Source organism: Sciurus vulgaris (assembly GCF_902686455.1).
Source record: "Sciurus vulgaris genome assembly, chromosome: 17".
Lineage (NCBI taxonomy): Eukaryota > Metazoa > Chordata > Mammalia > Rodentia > Sciuridae > Sciurus > Sciurus vulgaris.
In genome coordinates this window covers 30,991,496-31,009,796 of record NC_136478.1, presented here as the reverse complement: position 1 = coordinate 31,009,796, position 18,301 = coordinate 30,991,496, and the positions used below count along the sequence as shown (strand labels likewise).

General features: G+C 33.8%; 1 protein-coding gene across 6 annotated transcripts in view; it reads left to right on the top strand.

Moving 5' to 3' along the window:
* Nucleotides 1-18,301, top strand: part of CHD9 (chromodomain helicase DNA binding protein 9) — a 195,183-nt gene that overhangs the window by 53,929 nt on the left and 122,953 nt on the right. For 3 of the 6 annotated variants that reach the window (XM_079118515.1, XM_079118514.1, XM_079118513.1), the window contains exon 3: nt 3,540-5,143. In XM_079118515.1, coding sequence (XP_078974641.1) covers nt 3,704-5,143 — 1,440 coding nt within the window. In that variant the 5' untranslated portion in view covers nt 3,540-3,703. Of the gene's footprint in view, nt 1-3,539; nt 5,144-18,301 lie in introns of those variants that run through there. The other 3 variants (XM_079118517.1, XM_079118516.1, XM_079118512.1) reach the window with 2 other exon arrangements.

Below are 18,301 nucleotides of genomic sequence, written 5' to 3'. Positions count from 1 at the left end.
AAAAATTCAAAAGCTGCCCCAGTTTTTTCATATATGGAATATTACTCTGGCATAACATGAATATTTAGAATAAATCAAATATTTATTTATGTATTAGAGATTGAACTCGGGTGCTCTTTGGATCCTCCTGTAATCCTAAATCACTAGGATTACAGATGTGCACCACTATACTCAACTTCAGAATAGTCTTTTAAAAATTCTTTTATTTTTGCTGGGTGTGGTGGCGCAGGTACATGTCTATAATCACAGTTACTTGGCAGGCTGAGGCAGAAGGATTGCAAGTTCAAGGATGTACCTCAGTGATAGAGCACTAATGGGTTCAATCCCCAGTATTGCCAAAAATAAATAAATAAATAAATAAATAAATAAATAAATAAATAAATGAATAAATAAAATTCTAAGTGTCATAGTTTAATTGGCAGCATTTTTCTTCAACTTGTATCAACTAATATTGTACTTTATAATCGATCAGTGAAATTGTATTTTATAATTTCCATTTTTTTAATATGGTCCATTTGATAAATAATCATCCATTCATGTAAAACTCAGAAGGCATTACTTTTCTGATTTAATTGCTTAGATATACATAGGTGTTTTCTAGTCAAAGTGTCAGAAGCTGAATATAAAGTGTTTCAGAGAAGTTACTTGAGCTACCATATTTTTTGGCTAATGCTTATTGAGTTCAGAGAACAGTCTTCCATATTTTTAGTCTCATAATAGTAAAATCTGAAAAATAATTTCTTTTTCTACATTTTACTTTTTCTAAAATATGTTTATAAAAGCATATGAACATCATAGTGATTGTTAATATGATAATTTCTAGGTAAAGTTAATCTAGATCTGGTAGTTTTTACTCCTCAGGGCTTTTACAAGCATTTCTACATTTAAATGGCAGAAAATTTGTTTAGGAGCTGGGCAGGGCAGCACATGCCTGTAATCACAGCGACTGAGGAGGCCGAGGCAGGAAGATCAAACGTTTGAGGCTAGCCTAGGCAACTTAGCAAGACTGTGTCTCAAAATTTAAAAAATTAAAAAAGGGTTGGGGATGTAGTGTAGTGATAGAGGGCCCATGGGTTCAATCCCTAGTACTGCCAATAAAAAAGTCGTTTTTTTAGAAATCTATATATCCCTTTTTGTGTGTGTGTCGGGGGGCAGTACTGGGAATAGAACCCAGATCCTCACATGTACTAGGCAAGTGCTCAGCAAATGAGCTGTATCCCCAGTCCATAGGAATTTTTTTCCTAATATTGATCTTCCAGAATTGAAGTTCTGAAAAAGTGTCTTAGTCCTTTGTTTATTTTTGAATTCATTCAAATGTAGAACAGCAAATACTTTTATTTGTGGTTCTCCATGCAAGACAGTGTGGGCAGAATAAAAAATTACCTGTATTAAGAATGTTGGGAATGATACAAACCTAGAACAATAATAGATACCTATTCAATATTATCAAGTAATCTGTTAGATCCTTTTTACTCATAAGTAATGTATATGTGTGCCTAAATATAAACATGTACAATTAACCATCTGTAGCCTCAGGTTCTTCATCAAATGTTTCAATCAACTGTAGATCAAAAATATTTGGGAAAAAAAATTGCATCTGTACTGAACATATGTAGACTTCTTTCCTTGTTATTATTTCCTAGACAGTACAGCAGTGTATTGACTCTTTATATAACATTTATTTTGTATTAGGTATCATATGCTACCTAGAGATGATTTAGTATATATAGGAATATTTGCAAAGATTACTAACATGAAAGTGCTCCACATGCATATACTTTTTTTTTTTTTTTTGGTACCAGGGATTGAACCCAGGGGCGCTTGACCACTGAGCCATATCCCCAGCCCTTTTTATTTTAATTCAGGGTCTCATTAAGTTGCTTAGGGCCTCGCTAAGTTGCTGAGGCTAGACATGAACTTGTGATCCTCCTGCTTCAGTCTCCCGAACTGCTGGGATTACAGGTGTGCACCACCATGCCCAGCATGCATTTTAAATAAGGGACTTGAGTATCCATGGATTTTGGTATTTCTCTAGGCAAAGATGGGGGATCATGGTACCCGACCCGCTCAGATTCCAAGGGGCAACTCTGTATACATAATTATAATTGTTTTTCTTATGAGACTATCATAAGACCAAATTTATTGCTTAACTTCTATTTGTTTTCTTCTCAGTGTGAGCCTCAGTATTTGTACAGTTTAGTAAAAATAATAAGCAATATTTATATTCTAGATGATTCAACAGAATGGCATTGGGAATGGAATAATAAATACAGCAATTACAGGAAGGTGCTTGCTTTTGCTTCATAGATGTCTAAATCATTTGGCTATAAAGAAGGCTGATTTTCTATGGTAGATGAACAAGGCCATGGTAGAAAATGTGTGAATGTCTTTCAACATATCCCTCCACATACATCTGTGCTGTCTGCTAATCAGATGGCTAACTTTGGTCTCCTTTTGGGCCAGTTTATAATCTCATGTAGTTGTTCTTCTTGATGCAGTTCTACATACACCTTATGAAATAATAGATTTATCTATTCAAGATGTCCAGAGCACAAGATTGCAATATACTTACTAATCTGAGAAGGTCTGATATCAGTTATCTTAACAGGATTTATTTTGAATTGTAACATAAATATTTTTTACATTGGTGAAAATTGCTGGGGAGTGATGACCATTTCATGCTATGGGAGAAAGTGCAATTAACTATTTCTAGGTTTACTTTACTTTCATCATAATAATATGACTGTATTCATCATAATATTCGAGCTTTAAAAAAAATTTTTGGATCTGGGGCTGTAGCTCAGTGGCAGAGCACTTGCCTAGCATGCACAAGGCACTGGGTTCAATCCTTAGCATCACATAAAAATAAACAAAGGCATTCTGTCCATCTACAACTACAACAATTTTTTTTTAAAAATTTATTTCTTATTTTATGTTTCCGGTACTGGGGATTAAACCCAGGACCTGAACACGCTAGATAAGCACTCTACCACTTAGCTTCATCCCCGGGACTATTGCTCTGCGTGTGTGTGTAGGGGAGGTCCTGGAGTTTGAACCTGGGAGCACATTATCACTGGGCTACATCCCCAGTACTTATTTTTAATTTTGAGAGTCTCATTAAGTCGAAAGATTGCTGAGCTGCTGAGTGTGACTTCGAATTTGTGATCCTCCTGCTTCAGCCTCCCGAATCAATGAGATTACAGGCATGCACCACAGCACCTGGTTCACCCCTATTCTTTTACTGTATTTATTTATTTTTGTGGTGCTGGGAATTGTGCATACAAAGCAGGCACTGTACCACATGAGCTATATCCCCAGCCCACCCCTATTGTTTTTAAATGCATATAGTTATGTCCACTCTCGGAAATTCCCCCACTCCTTATTGGGAATGTTAATGAGCAATTTGCAATGTATTATTCTACAAAAAAACTGTACACTTAATGTTTTATACTTTTTAAGTCATATATAAGCTTTGTTGATGTAAAGTTAATGAATAATCATTATTAAATTTAAGTTGTTTTTGTTCTTTTTTTCCCTAGGATTCTTACACTTGATGACATGTCATTATCTAGAGCAATAATGAACAATGGCTTATTTTGGATTAGTTGATGACCTTCAGTAATGATCTAATAATATCTACCACAGAGAAACTGAATATACTTCATTTGGAGTGAACAGCCCAGATTGTTATTGACTTTTAAAGATGACAGATCCAATGATGGACTTTTTTGATGATGCCAATCTTTTTGGTGAGACCTTAGAAGGTTTATCAGATGATGCATTTGTACAACCAGGACCTGTTTCGCTAGTTGATGAATTGAACTTGGGTGCAGAGTTTGAACCGTTGCATATAGACTCATTGAACCATGTTCATGGTACTCCAACACATCAGAAAATGACTGATTTTGAACAGTTAAATCAATTTGATTCAATGAAATTTCATCAAGTTAATCAGTCTTTTGGTAGCCCAGCTGAACATGTGTTATCTCCACACTCTCAGTTTAATTGTTCTCCTATCCATCCCCCAAACCAACCCAATGGTTTGTTTCCAGATGTGGCAGATGGCAGTCCAATGTGGGGTCATCAGACAGCTACTAACATTTCTAATCAAAATGGATCTCCTTTTCACCAACAAGGACATTCACATTCTATGCATCAAAATAAAAGCTTTGTGGCACACCATGACTTTGCCTTATTTCAGGCCAATGAACAACAAACACAGTGTACTTCACTACGCTCACAACAAAACAGAAATAATCTTACCCCAGGGCAAAATTCTCTTAGCCAGTCTATTAATGTTTCTGGTCCTCATAGAGTCAGTGTTAACCACCCACCACAAATTACTAATGCATCTACTTCACAACAGTCTCTTTCGATGCAGTTTTCTCAAACGCCAAATCCTTCAGTACACTTCCTCAAGTGTAACAATCATCAAGAAGGAAATTTTAATGGACCCTCTCCAAATATGACTTCTTGTTCTGTCAATAATTCTCAGCAGTTTTCTTCACATTATTCCTTTTCCAATAATCATATTTCACCAAACAGTCTCCTTCAATCCTCTGCAGTTCTTGCACCCAATCATGCAAATCAGACTTTATCTGATTTTTCTGGAAGTAATTCCTTTTCACCTCATAGGGGAATCAAGCAAGAATCTACTCAGCATATCCTAAACCCCAATGCATCACTGAATTCAAATAATTTTCAAATGTTGCATTCATCACATCCTCAGGGTAATTATAGCAATTCAAAATTATCTCCTGTGCATATGAACTTCCCAGATCCTGTTGACTCAGGAACTCAAATGGGCCATTTCAATGATCATGTAGAAACTAATGGCTTTTCATCTTTAGAAGACAATTTACTTCATCAAGTGGAATCTCAAACTGAGCCATTCACAGGACTTGACCCAGAGGACCTCCTTCAGGAGGGTCTGCTTCCACAATTTGATGAGTCAACATTTGGACAAGATAATTCAAATCATGCTTTAGATCATGACCTTGATCGACACTTTACTTCACATATTGTAGCACGGACTTCTGATATGGCTCAAACTCAGTTGCAATGTCAGGCTCGGAGTTGGCATTCATCATTTTCTAATCATCAGCATTTACATGACAGAAATCGCCTGTGTTTACAGCGACAGGTATGTAGCTACTTTTATTTTTTATTTTTTTATATTTTAAATATTTTTTTGTTGTAGATGGACACAACACCTTTATATTATTTATTTTCTTATGTGGTGCTGATGATAGAATCCAGAGCATCACACATGCTAGGTAAGCCCTTTACCACTGAGCCATAACCTCAGCCCTACTTTTATTTTTGATATTTGGAGTAGAGTGGGATTTTATTCATTGAGTTCATTTTATTTGTAGCCTATTCAAGATTTCTCAAACTCAGAATTCTATTGAATATGCATATTTTAACATAGGTTTATGTTGCCTTAAAAATGTTACTGAAAGTGATTCATTGATGTCCTCAAAGCAATAGACTAACTTTTATGCTGAGAAAATTGTGAGTTTTGAAACCTCTTCTGTAACATTTAATTATTATTACCTTTAATGAAAGGTGATTTTACCAAAAATAAAACTTTTAAAACCATAATAAAATAAGAAACTGGGAATAAGATAATAAGACTGGGAAAATTTTATTGCAGATGTGATGGACATACTGTTAACATTCCTGTGAAAAGCTCATATAAATTGATTAGAGATCTTAAAATTGCAGTTGATAACTGGATAAAGCCCATAGGTAGAAATTCATAAAACAGGAAATCAAATTAGTAAAACCTGTAATTTTAATAATAAATTAATTCATTGTGGAGTATGATTTAATTTTTATCAATTAGAAACAAATTTTTAGAATGTTAATACTTTAATGCTGCAAATTTTGATGAAATTGGTACATTGCTTTGCCAATTAAAATAAATATTTTGGAAAGCATTTGGTGGTATATTAGAATAATCCATACATTTCTAAAGTAATATACCCACAGATATTTATCTTACTGTTTTCCAAGAGACAACTGGAAATAGCATATCCATTTATTAGATGGTCTATTGTAAGTATTAAAAAGTCTTCAAAAATTAACACTGAAAATATGTTAATGATGAGAGGGAAACAATTCAAAATTACTGTCACAGTAAAGTGGTTCAGAGAATAGGCTTTGGTTCTAGACTACATATGTTCAAATCTTAGTTCCTCTTATTATTTGTATGACTTTGAGCTAACTGTCCAATTTCTATGTGTCTCTTTTTTCTTGTTTTTAAAATATGAAATAATAATAGAGTCTAACTAGTAAGGCTTTTGAAAGGATTAACAGTTATAATGTGTGAAAGTGCTGAGGACTGTGCCTCAATTACAGTTAAGTGCTTAATAAATGTTTTTATAATTACACTTACAGCAATTTGAAAATATGCACATGAAAAAATACCAGAAGAAAATAGGTAGTACAGTTGCACTTTTCTTTCACTTGTTTTCTACGATTTTTGTCATGTTAAGTGTATTACTTTTATAATTAAAAATGTACTTCATGTAATGTTTTACATTTTTATGAACTCTTGTTAAATTAGGGTTTTATAAAATGCTTTAATACCTTGTTTGCCTTTGAGACTTTGTGGACAACAGTATATACCATGGTTCTTAATATTCGGATTTTGGGACCAGTTTCTCATTTTAAAAAATTAAAGTATTTGTAAAAAAAGAAAATCTTTGTTTTCCATAAGGTTTACTTTAGTTGTATATTTTTTTTCTTTTTTGTACTCAGGATTGAACCCAGGGACTGAGTTTCATTCCTAGCTCTTTTTATTTTTATTTTGAGACAGTCTCTCGCTTAGGGCTTACAAAGTTGATGAGGCTGGCCTTGAACTTGGAATTCTCCTGTCTTAGTCTACCAAGTCACTGGGATTACAGGCATGCATCACCACACCCAGCTTAGTTGTATTTCAGAGTATTTTCCACACATTTTTTGAAATGTCTAGATGGATGTAAAGGCACTTAAAAACTCATCTCCCTTCTTGTGACAAGTTGAGTCTTATGATTTTGCTCCCTCTACTGGAGGAGGATCAAGCATCTTAGTAAGAAGAATCCTGAGAAATATCTCCACAGATTGGATTGAAATTTAGGTTCATCTATCCACTTTGTATGTAGATTTCTGACCAGTTTGATTTATCATTTTGTCCATTGAATAATTGAAGTTGTAGACCAAAAATTTGTTAACTTCTTAATTTTGTTTTTCTAAGACCTGTTTTCATTTTAATTCCTTTTTGTGTGTGTGTGTGCATGTGTGTGTGTGTGTTGTTTATCTTAATTTATGTATTTCATTCATCTATTTCTGAAGATGTTTTCCCAGCTTTAGAAAATAGTAAGGACTCAGATTTGGAATGAAGGGTAACATAAGTAACTAAAGTAGTTTCAATTTGCTAGCATATAGACATGTCTAAGAGAAATTCTTTTCAGGCCTGTCATAAGCAACCTTTCATAAATCATGTATAGAATAATCTATACAAAAATTAATAGTTTAAAAATCTACTCACTTTTAGTTTTGGAGGTTATCTCGTTTTGCCAGCTGCTGCTGCTACTGCTACTGCTGCTGCTTCTCTTAAATAAATCTCAAACTTATAATGTAGTCCACTTGGAATACTTTTTTGACTTACTGAACTTGTATTCTTAAGTTTTCTATTACTTATTAGTGTTAAAAGTAATGGGTTTTGTTGATTATGTGGGTAAAGAAGGAAAATGAAATGGTGGAGAAGGCTATTATGGTTATTATAGATTGCATGTCAAATTTTTACGTACAGAATTATAGAACATATAGCCTAAATATGTAGAATTCAAATTATTTACATGTAAATTTTATGAAAAGTTCTAGCAGAACATATAAGCTTTTTGCTTATGTAATTTTCTGGATGTTTATGGGTGCTAACTTTATTTTTTTATTTTTCCAACTTTGGAAATGTGTAGTTCATTACTCAAAAAGCTTACATGTTATTTTAATAAGGTGGTGTTATCAGGTTCTATAGAAAATTTTTTTTGAGGTTTATTTTCAGGTTTCTTTATTTCTCTTGCAATAATTTATGTCACACTAAATTAGCATTACTACATATGCTAATTTGTAGCATATGTAGTAATGCATATAGAAGTTTGGAGATTTAAAAATAATAGTTATAATTTTTAGTTTATCAAAACAATTGAGTCATTTTGTTATAGTCTAATTAAGGTATTGTAGATTTTAATCTACTGATTGAAAAATCACTGATGCCACTCTTCAGAATTCTAGAAAACTGCATTGCAAATGTTGGATGTTCAGTGTATATTTCTAAACCTTGACTTTTCCTACTCCTCAAGTTCAGTAGAGGGATTGTAGATAAAATGTTTATATTTTAGAGTACCTGACATCTGTGTCAATTGTTAATAACAGTGAGTGTGACTGAGATCACTTTTCTAGAATTTGGCTTTAGAATTTTACCACTTAAAATTTTGCCTCTAGAATGTTACCACTTAAAAAATAGAAGAGAGAAGGAGCCCAAATGCTTGAGAGAAAAGACTTGAGGATGAGGTGGGTAAGAAGCTATCACAAGTGCTTTTCTGAATGTTAGTATGTACCAACTGTAGCATAGAGAAAATACTAGCTTATGTCAACTGTAATTTTTGGAGCAATGGAATTTTGAGAGAATAACACTAAACTTTTCCTTGTTCTTTTATAATGTATTTTCTGCTGTTTCATAACACACTCTTTAGTTTTTGTCTTATTTGTGAAGTGGAAACAATGTATGGAGCACTGTCAATGTTTGAAAATTAAGTTTAGTATAAAAGTTCTGTAGGAGTGATATATGGGATGACTAACAAAAGAAGAAATAGAATTTTAGGATGTGTTTATATTTAATGCTTTGTTACCTTTTGTATTATGATGAATTTCTTACTTTAATACCTTGAATTTTTGTTTCCTGAAGGTAGAGATACTTATTACTTACAAATTTTAATTAATTTTTTTTGGTGTGTTTTTTTTTTTTTTTTTTTTTGGTACTGGGGATTGATCTCAGGGGCACTCAACCACTGAGCCACATCCCCAGCTTTATATTGTATTTTATTTAGAGACAGGGTCTTGTATTTTGTTAGAGCCTTGCTAAGTTGCTGAGGCTGGCTTTGAACTCGAGACCTTCTTGCCTCAGCCTCCAAAGCCACTGGGATCATATGTGTGTGCCATCACACCTATTAATTTTATTATTCTTATTTTTCAGTACTAGGGATTGATATCAGGGGTGCTTTACCAGTGAGCTACATCCCCTACCTTTTAAACTTTTATTTTAAGAAAGGATCTCTGTAAGTTGCTCAGGCTAATCTTGAACTTGAGCTCCTTCTGCCTCAGCCTCCTAAATCACTGGGATTACAGGTGTGCATCACCATCGCTATTACTTATTAGCTTTTCAAAAACAACTTAAAGATAGGCTTATATAGCCCATGTAAGGCATATTTTTAAGATACTGATTTTTTTTTTTAACATGTAATGTTACCAAAACATATCTGCTGCTGACATTTTAAGAATACAGTGAGATCTGTTGTGTCTCTTCTTGTCTCTTATTTCCATGGTTTTGCATTTTTAAGAAACCAAATTTGGAACATAGATTTTATACTTCTTTTTGACAGATTATTGCCTTTTAACCCTCTAGTCAATATGTCACATACATTTTTCATGCTGGTAAAGATTTTTCTGAAAATGATTTTGAATGGCTGAATAGTTTACCATTTTAAGGTCATTAAATTACAGTATAAAAGTAAGGTTATTACTGAGATGTTGGAAAATCCGAATTAAGGTTATTAAAATATCTTTATTTTTCTTGCATATATTATCATAATAGTTGAATTTAAATAAGTGCATATTAATAATGAATTACAGTGTCTAACAGATACAGCATTTACTTTGTGCCAAGTACTGCTCTAAATTTTTTTTTGGTACCAGTGGTCCTTAAACAGTGAGACACATCCCCAGCCCTTTTTTATATTTTATAATTCTTTTTTTTTTTTTTTTTTTTGTGGTGCTGGGGATCAAATCCAGGGCCCTATGCTTGTAAGGCAAGCACTTTGCCAACGGATCTATCTCCCCAGCCCTCCTTTTTTATATTTTAGAGACAGGGTCTCACTGAGTTTCTTTAGGACATTGATAAGTTGCTCAGGTTGGCTTTGAGATCTCGTGTTTTTTTTTTTTTTTGGTGATGCTGGGGATCAAACCCAGGGCCTCACGCTTGCAAGGCAAGCACTCTACCAACTGAGCTATATCCCCAGCCCCCTGGCTTTGAGATCTCGATCCTACTGCCTCAGCTTCCCAAGCTGTTGGGATTACAGGCAGGTGCCACTGCACCTGACTGCTATAAATATTTAACATATATTAATACATTGATCTATCACAACAGTCCTTTCAATGTATTTTACTACACTTTATGTATAAAAATGATGTACTAAATATTTCTTCCTCCTTTCACCATTCAGAAACCTACTTTACTAATAAAGCAAAAACTTGTTTTAGAATCTTTAAATGGAGAAGACTTTCGTCTGGTTATTTCCTGGCTATATTGATAATTGTTTATTCATTAGCAGGGGAAAAAACAACCCTAAAATAAAATAAAACAAACAAAATCTAAAATAAAATCTATATTGTTTCCAAAAGTGCTCTGATATTTTTTTATAGATTTTGTATAAGATGATAACAACAAATGCCCTAAAGGTAAAACACAATATCTTCAAATGTTTGGAGATCAGAAAGTGTAAGTCAGATCATGTCAGATCATTTGGTTTAAGGAAGAAGCTTGAAATAAACCTCTTGCTGAACACAGGGAGATGAAATAGCTCAAATGTGTCATAGAAAGAATTTTTATAGTGGGTGGTAAAGACTAAATTGGTGGATTATTCCAATTCTTAAGGAATTGTAATGGTTGTAATTTTAGGTTTCATTGTAGTATATATCATTTATATTACCTATTTTGCTCCCAAGTTACAATTACAAATGATGAAGAAACATGACAGGTCCGCTGACATCCAACAGTGTCAGGGAATTATTGGTTATAGATAAGTAAATTTTCTAGATGGTTAAAATATATTCTGGACTGGGGTTGTAGCTCAGCGGTAGAGCGCTTGCCTAGCACTCATGAGGCACTGGGTCGATCCCAGCACCACAGAAAATATTAAATGAACAAAATAAAGGTACTGTGTCCATCTACAACTAAAAAAAAATTTTTTTAAATTAAAAACTAATGTAATGCAGGGGCTGGGGCTGTAAGTCAGTGACAGAGCACTTCGCCTAGCACATGTGAGGCACTGGGTTGGATCCTTAGCACCACATAAAAATAAAACATAAAATAAAAGCATTCCTGTCCATCTCAACTACCAAAAAAAAAAAAAAAAAAAAAAAACTGTGGGTGTGGTGGTGCACACCTGTAATCCCATTGACTTGGGAGGCTGAGGCAGGAGGATCACACATTCTAGGCCAGCCTCAATTTATGGATACCCTGTTTCAAACTTAAAAAAAGGACTGGGGATGTGGTTCAGAGGTTAAGAATCCCTGGGTTCAATCCCCAGTACCAATAAAGAAGGAAAAAAAAGAGCAAAAAAAATTAAGGCTTTAATTATATCATCTCCCTCCTTTGTGATAGTGATAGAATGCTATGTGAGCAAAAATGAAGAAAAATCTTTTTTAAAATAGGAAGGTCTTACATGTTCACATTTTTTGTTAGTATTAAACCTCCAGGAATTACCGTCCCTTAAATTCAACTCTTAGTGGGACCCATTAGATATTTAAAAATCATCTTAAGCAGAAATGTAACTAATTTTTATAAATTATTATGAAAAGAGGGGACAACATAAAAAACTAAAGATTTTTCTACTTTGCTTATAACCATTAAATTAAGAGGACCTCAAACTCTTTGCTAATATTTTTTCAGTAGTAATTTTCCTAAGTCAGAAAAGTAGAAAATACATGCTTGATTTTTGAAAAATTTCACTCCACTGTACCCCAGACAAAAAGAGGAAATAACCTAAGTAATATTTGAAGTGCTACCTTAAATCGTTTTTTTTTTGTTTTGTTTTGTTTTGTTTTTTTTCTTCCCTCATTACTGGGGATTGAATGCAGGGGTAGTCTACCACCAACTCTCAACCCTATTTATTTTTTGAGACTATCTCTCTGTTGTTGAAACTGGATCTTGAACTTTATATTCTCCTTCCTTACCTTTCTGAGTCTCTGAGATTACAGGTGTGCTCCACCATGCTGGTTTAAAATTAAAATTTCATAAGACTCTTCTCTGTTTACCAGAATATATTTATAGCTATAAATGATATTTGGCATGATATTGCTTATAAAATGTTTCAAAATTCTTAGTTGACTTACTCATCCAAAGCACAAAATAGAAATTCTATCTAGGAATTTTAAAATGTGTTTTAATTAGTTATGTATGACAGTAGAATGTACTTTGTCATATTATACATATATGGAGCATAACTTCTCATTTTTCCGGTTGTACATGATATGGAATTATAGTGGCCATGTAATCATATATGCATATAAGAAAGTAATGTCCGATTCATTCTACTATCTTTCCTTTTTGCATTCCCTTTCCCTTCCCATCATTCCCTTTGTCTAATTCAAAGTTCTTCTATTCCTTGCCCCCCCCCCCCACACACACCTTATTGTGAATTAGCATCAGAGGAACATTTGACCATTTTGTTGTGGGTGGTGGTGGCTTATTTTGCTTAGCATGATGTTCTCCAGTTCCATCCATTTACTGACAAATGCCATCATTTCATTTCTCTCTATGGCTGAGTAGTATTCCATTGTATGTACACATACACACACACACACACATATATATACATCGTATATACATTTGTATATACATACAATATGTGTGTGTGTGTGTATCACATTTTCTTTATCCATCTGTTGAAAGACACCTAGGCTGGTTCCGTAGTTTTAGATATTGTGAGTTGAGCTGCTATAAATATTGGTGTGGCTGTGTCACTGTAGTATGCTGATTTTATGTCCTTTGGGCATAGACTGAGGAGTGGTATAACTGGGTCAAATGGTGATTTCATTCCAAGTTTTCTGAGGAATCTCCATATTGCTTTCCAGAGTGGCTGTACCAATTTGCAATCCCACCAGCAATGTATGAGTGTACCTTATCCCGCCCCCTGCGGCCCCCACGCTCCCTGCATCCTTGCCAATACTTATTATTTGCTATGTTGGGATCAAGCATGTGCTAGGCAGTCACTCTACCACTGGGCCAAAACCCCAGTCCTGTACTTAATTTCTAAAGAAGAGGAAATGCTTTGATTTTAATGAATGAGTAATACTAAGATTTGGGAAGTTACATGGGTACCATCTATAAGGCCTTGAATGCCAGGCTAAGGCTAAGGGAAGACTTGGGCAGGGAAAACCCATGATAAAAACCATACCAGATTAACTTGGGGATTTTGGTGGTGGTGTCATTGTTTTGTGGTGGTAGTGGGGATTTAAGCCAGGGCTTTTTAAATGCTAGACAAGCACTCTTCACTCCCAAGCTTAATTTGGTTTTGAAATAGAACAAAGTAGAAGTAGTATGACTGCACTAGGTAGAGAGGTACATGTATAGACAGTTGAAAATTTTTTAAATAGAATACAGAAGATACGTATTTTGGATATATCTAGTGCAAAGTGGTAAATGATGGCTGAAGCTATGAGACAATAATAGAGACAGAAAATTACAGTGAGAAAATGAGAGTTTGGGAAGAATCTTTGAAAGAACAAACAATAATGGAATTAAAGAATAGTTCTGATACTATATTGTCACCTAATCTGTAGGAAGATTCCAGAAAAAGTGATGGAACCACAGTGTGAAAATTAAAACATTTGAAAAGGATAAAAACAGATAAGAAATTGCTGAGTAGCTATGAAAAGTAATCGATGACCTTGAAATACAGAATTTTTTTTTTCCTTTTGGTAGATTACAGAACAGGAATGAAATCAAAAGAAATTTACAAGTGGTAAGATAATCAGGATATCAGCTGTAATCTACTCTTTTGAGATGTCTGATTATGGAAGGAAAAAGAGTAGTATTTGTGATTATTTAAAAGTGAGAGAAGTGTAAGTCAGTATCTTAAATGTCAATATTTTAAAACTTTCAAGATTGTGATATATACTTATATTAATACAAATAATGTTAGCATTGAAGGTTTTCTTATTATTTTGGCAAACTTAGGTGTATTTATTGAAGAAATTAATTTTGTTTTTGAAGCTGACTTATCATATAATTGAATAAGTTGTGACTTTAAATTTGACCTAAAAATTAATGTAGAAATGCCTTTATGGGTGAAGTTGACTTTTGTTTTTATTTAGTTTTTGTTTCTTTGCAGTTCTGGAGACTGAAGCCAGGGACACTCTACCACTGAGCAAATCCCCAACCTTTTTAATTTTAAGTTTTTAAATTTTGAGACAGGGTTTCACTAAGTTGTTGGGATTGGCCTTGAATTTACTATTAATTCTCCTGCCTCAGCCTCTTGAATTGTTTGGGATTACAGGTGTGTGCCACTGTTACCTGGCTCCTAGGCTTTTTAATTAGCACAGGAGTTGCTTCGTATTTACATGGTTTAAATAAGAACATACTAGAGAAAAAATAATATATATGCATATATATATATATACACACACACACTATATATATATATATATACACATATGTGTATCTTGTAAATGACCATAAATATTTTGTAATTGTATTAGTTTAAATTCATTTAAATTTTGTGATCCTCATGTAAACAAAGAGAATAAAATCGATTTACTTGCATTGAATTTGTTATTCTGTTTTCATTTTGTTTTTTGTAGTACTGGGTATTGAACCCAGGGGCACTTTACCACTGAGTTACACATCTCCAGACTTTTTTATTTATTTTTGTTGTACTGGGGATTGAACCCCCAAGGGTGCTACATCACCAGCCCTATTTATTTTTTGAGACAGGGTCTTGAGAAATTGTTGAAACTGGCCTTAAACTTGCAGTTCTCCTGCTTTAGCCTCCTGAGTCGTTGAGATTATTGGTATATGCCACCACACCTGGCTATATTTTTTTATTTGAGTCAGAGTTTTGCTAAATGGAGCAGACTGGTCTAGAACTTGTGATCCTCCTACCTTAGCCTCCTGAGTAGCTGGAATTACAGTTGTGCACTACTGTGCGTGGCTTTATTATTTTTTTAGATAATGATTCTATCTTAATGTAATTCATATTCTGTATTACTTACCCACTTAGAGTATACTATTCAGTGGTTTTCAGTATATTTGTAGAGTTGTGCATCTATCCCTAAGATCAGTTGTAAAACATTCCTATCACTTCCAAAAGAAACCCCAAATACATTAACTCTCTCTCCATTAACTCCTATCACCCAAAGTCCTAAACACCAGTCTATCTTCTGTCTATGGATTTTCTTATTTTGCATAAATAAATGGAAGCATACAACACATGATCTTTTAAGATGAGCTTCTTTCAGTTAGCATAGTTTATGTTGTAACATGTAACAGAACTTCATTTTTTATTGTTAGTCATATGCCATTTTGTACGTATATTCATTAGGTTTACCTATTCTGCTTTCTAATTATTGTGAATAAGATTCGTGTAGAAGCTTTCATTTCTCTTGGGTATATAACTAGGAATGAAATTGTAGGGTCATGTAATACTCCTGAGCAACTTTCAGGTTGTTTTTCAGAGCAGATGGGCCATTTTACATTTCCGCTAGTGCATGAAGGTTCTAGTTTTTCCATGTTTGCCAGTACTTGTTCATATCTATATTTTTTTATTATAGCCATCTTAGGGGATGTGAAGTAATATCTCATTGTGGTTTGATTTGCATTTCCCTGATATCATGGATTCATTGACCATTTGTACATCTTTTGGAGAAATGCCTATCCATCTTTTACCAATTTTTACATTGGGTTCTTTTTATTATTGAGTTAAATAGATTATATAATCTAAATACCTGTTTCCTAACAGATATTTGTTTTGTAAATAGTTTCCTTAGGACTTTTTTTAATAGAAAAGATTGTGTCTTCTGCATGTACTTCTCCTTTTTAAAAAAAATATTTTATTAGTTATTGATGAACTTTTATTTATTTATTTGCATGTGGTGCTAAGAATTGAACCCAGTGCCTCTCACATGCTAGGCAAGTGCTCGCTCTACCAGTGGGTCACAGCCCCAGCCCATCTGCATGTACTTCTTGATTTGTAATCTGATGCTTTTTAATTTCTTTTTCTAATTGCCCTGGCTAGAATTGCTGGCAAAATGTTGAACAGAAGTGACAAGAGCAGATAACCTTGTGTAGTTTGTAATCTAAGGAAAAACGTTTGATCTTTCACCATGAAATATGATGTTAATTGGGGCTGGGACTGTAGGTCAGTTGGTAGAATGCTTGCCTTACAAGCACAAGGCCCTGGGTTCAATTCCCAGCACCACCAAAAAAAAAAAAAAAAAGATGTTAATTGTTAATTTTAATAGATGTTCTATTTAGCAGGTTGTGGATGTTTCCTTATTCTAATATTTTGAGTATTTTTGTGATGATATGATATTACTTGTCAAACACTTTTTCTTCATCACTTGATATGACATGAGGTTTTATTATTCTATTGATAAGTTATATTACATCGCCTTTTAGATAATAAATTAGCCTTGCATTTCTACAGTATGTCCAACTTAATTAGACATAGTGGTACACGCCTTTAAATTCCAGATACTGGGGTATGGGTATGGGACTGAGGCAGGAGAACCAGAAATTTGAGGCCACCCTGCATAACTCAAAATAAAAAGGGCTGTAAAATTAGCTCATTAGTAGAGTGCCACTGAGTTCTACCCTGAGTAGGGTGAGTGAGGAAGAATCCCACTTCCTTATCATTTCTACTTTTCTTTTTTTCAATTTTAAATGCGATTTTATTTAAAACATTGCATTTGCACTTAGAGTACAGTGCTTGTAATATGCAATGTTATTTTGCTTTCCTGTGCTCATGTTTTTATATTCATGTATTGAGAATGTCCAGTAATTTACTAAGGCAAGTCAACTTTAAAATTGCCACAGAATTTGCTACAAATTTGGACTCTTCTATATTTTACTGCCTGGATCAATGCTACATTATTAATACTTGTGATGGCTTGTTCATCCTCTTAAATGGTGGGTCCCAGAGGAAGCACCAAAGGACAGAACTCCCCCACCAGGGAAGTCCCCAGTATTACTCCTAACTTGCTTCCTGCACTCTGGTATAGCTTGGTAATGATGGGGTTGCAGATTTTTCCAACTCTTTCTGTTGATGCTCAAATTCTTCCTTCTCTGTAGTCTGATCCTTACAGTTGATTATTTTATTACTTTTGTCAAGAATCTTGTTTGTCCATCATTTATCTTGCCTTTTAGTCTATAATTTTAATTCATTATTTGTACCAGTCTTTGTTGTCGTTGTGTTCTTTGGTTCTGGTTGATTGCACTAAATGGAGCAATGCAAGAAATAGCAAAATATTTTTATATTCTTTTGTCAGTAGTTTGTTCATTTATAGGCCAATTTTTTCCATGTCTTACAGGATGATAGGAGATAAATACATTTTTCTTTAAATAAGTTCAAAAAGTAAAAAGTTAATGTTGACAAGTATATCATGACTTATATTCAGTTTTTTTTTTGTTGTTATTGTTTTGTCATTTGTTTTTGTGGTGCTGGGTATTAGATCCAGGGCCTCTTGCATGCCAGGCAGCTGCTGTGGCACTAAGCCACATTCCCAGCCCATAAGTTAAGTGTTTTTATATTTGTATTCTGTATATGTACTAGAGTGGGGTATACCTTAATGTTAAATTTATTATTACTTCAACCCATTATCTTAAGTACTCCTGTGTATTATAAAAGTACTGCATTGAACTATAATTTCTCCCCTTCCTTACCTCCCAAATTAAAACAAATTACAATAGAACCAACAAACTTCTATTCACACTGGTCCCCAAACTCATTCTTAAGGCCTTACCCCAGTGAAGGATAGATAATTGATTAAGTTCCCTGTAAATTTTGTACTAGTTTACAATATGGCTTTCCCTGTGGGAGATGAAGGTGGGTGGAACAAACCAAACTTTTTAAACCACTATACCTCAAAAGAAAAAAATGATTTAAATAGTCCAGAAGAGTTGGTTTGTTTACACTGAGAATCCAAGGTTGTTCCTCATTTTTGCCCTGTTGATTCTATTCACTCATTTTCTGCTAGATCTCATCTGCTAGGATTTGTAGAGTAAGTTTTTAATACATTAAATTTTATTGTGATGTTCCAA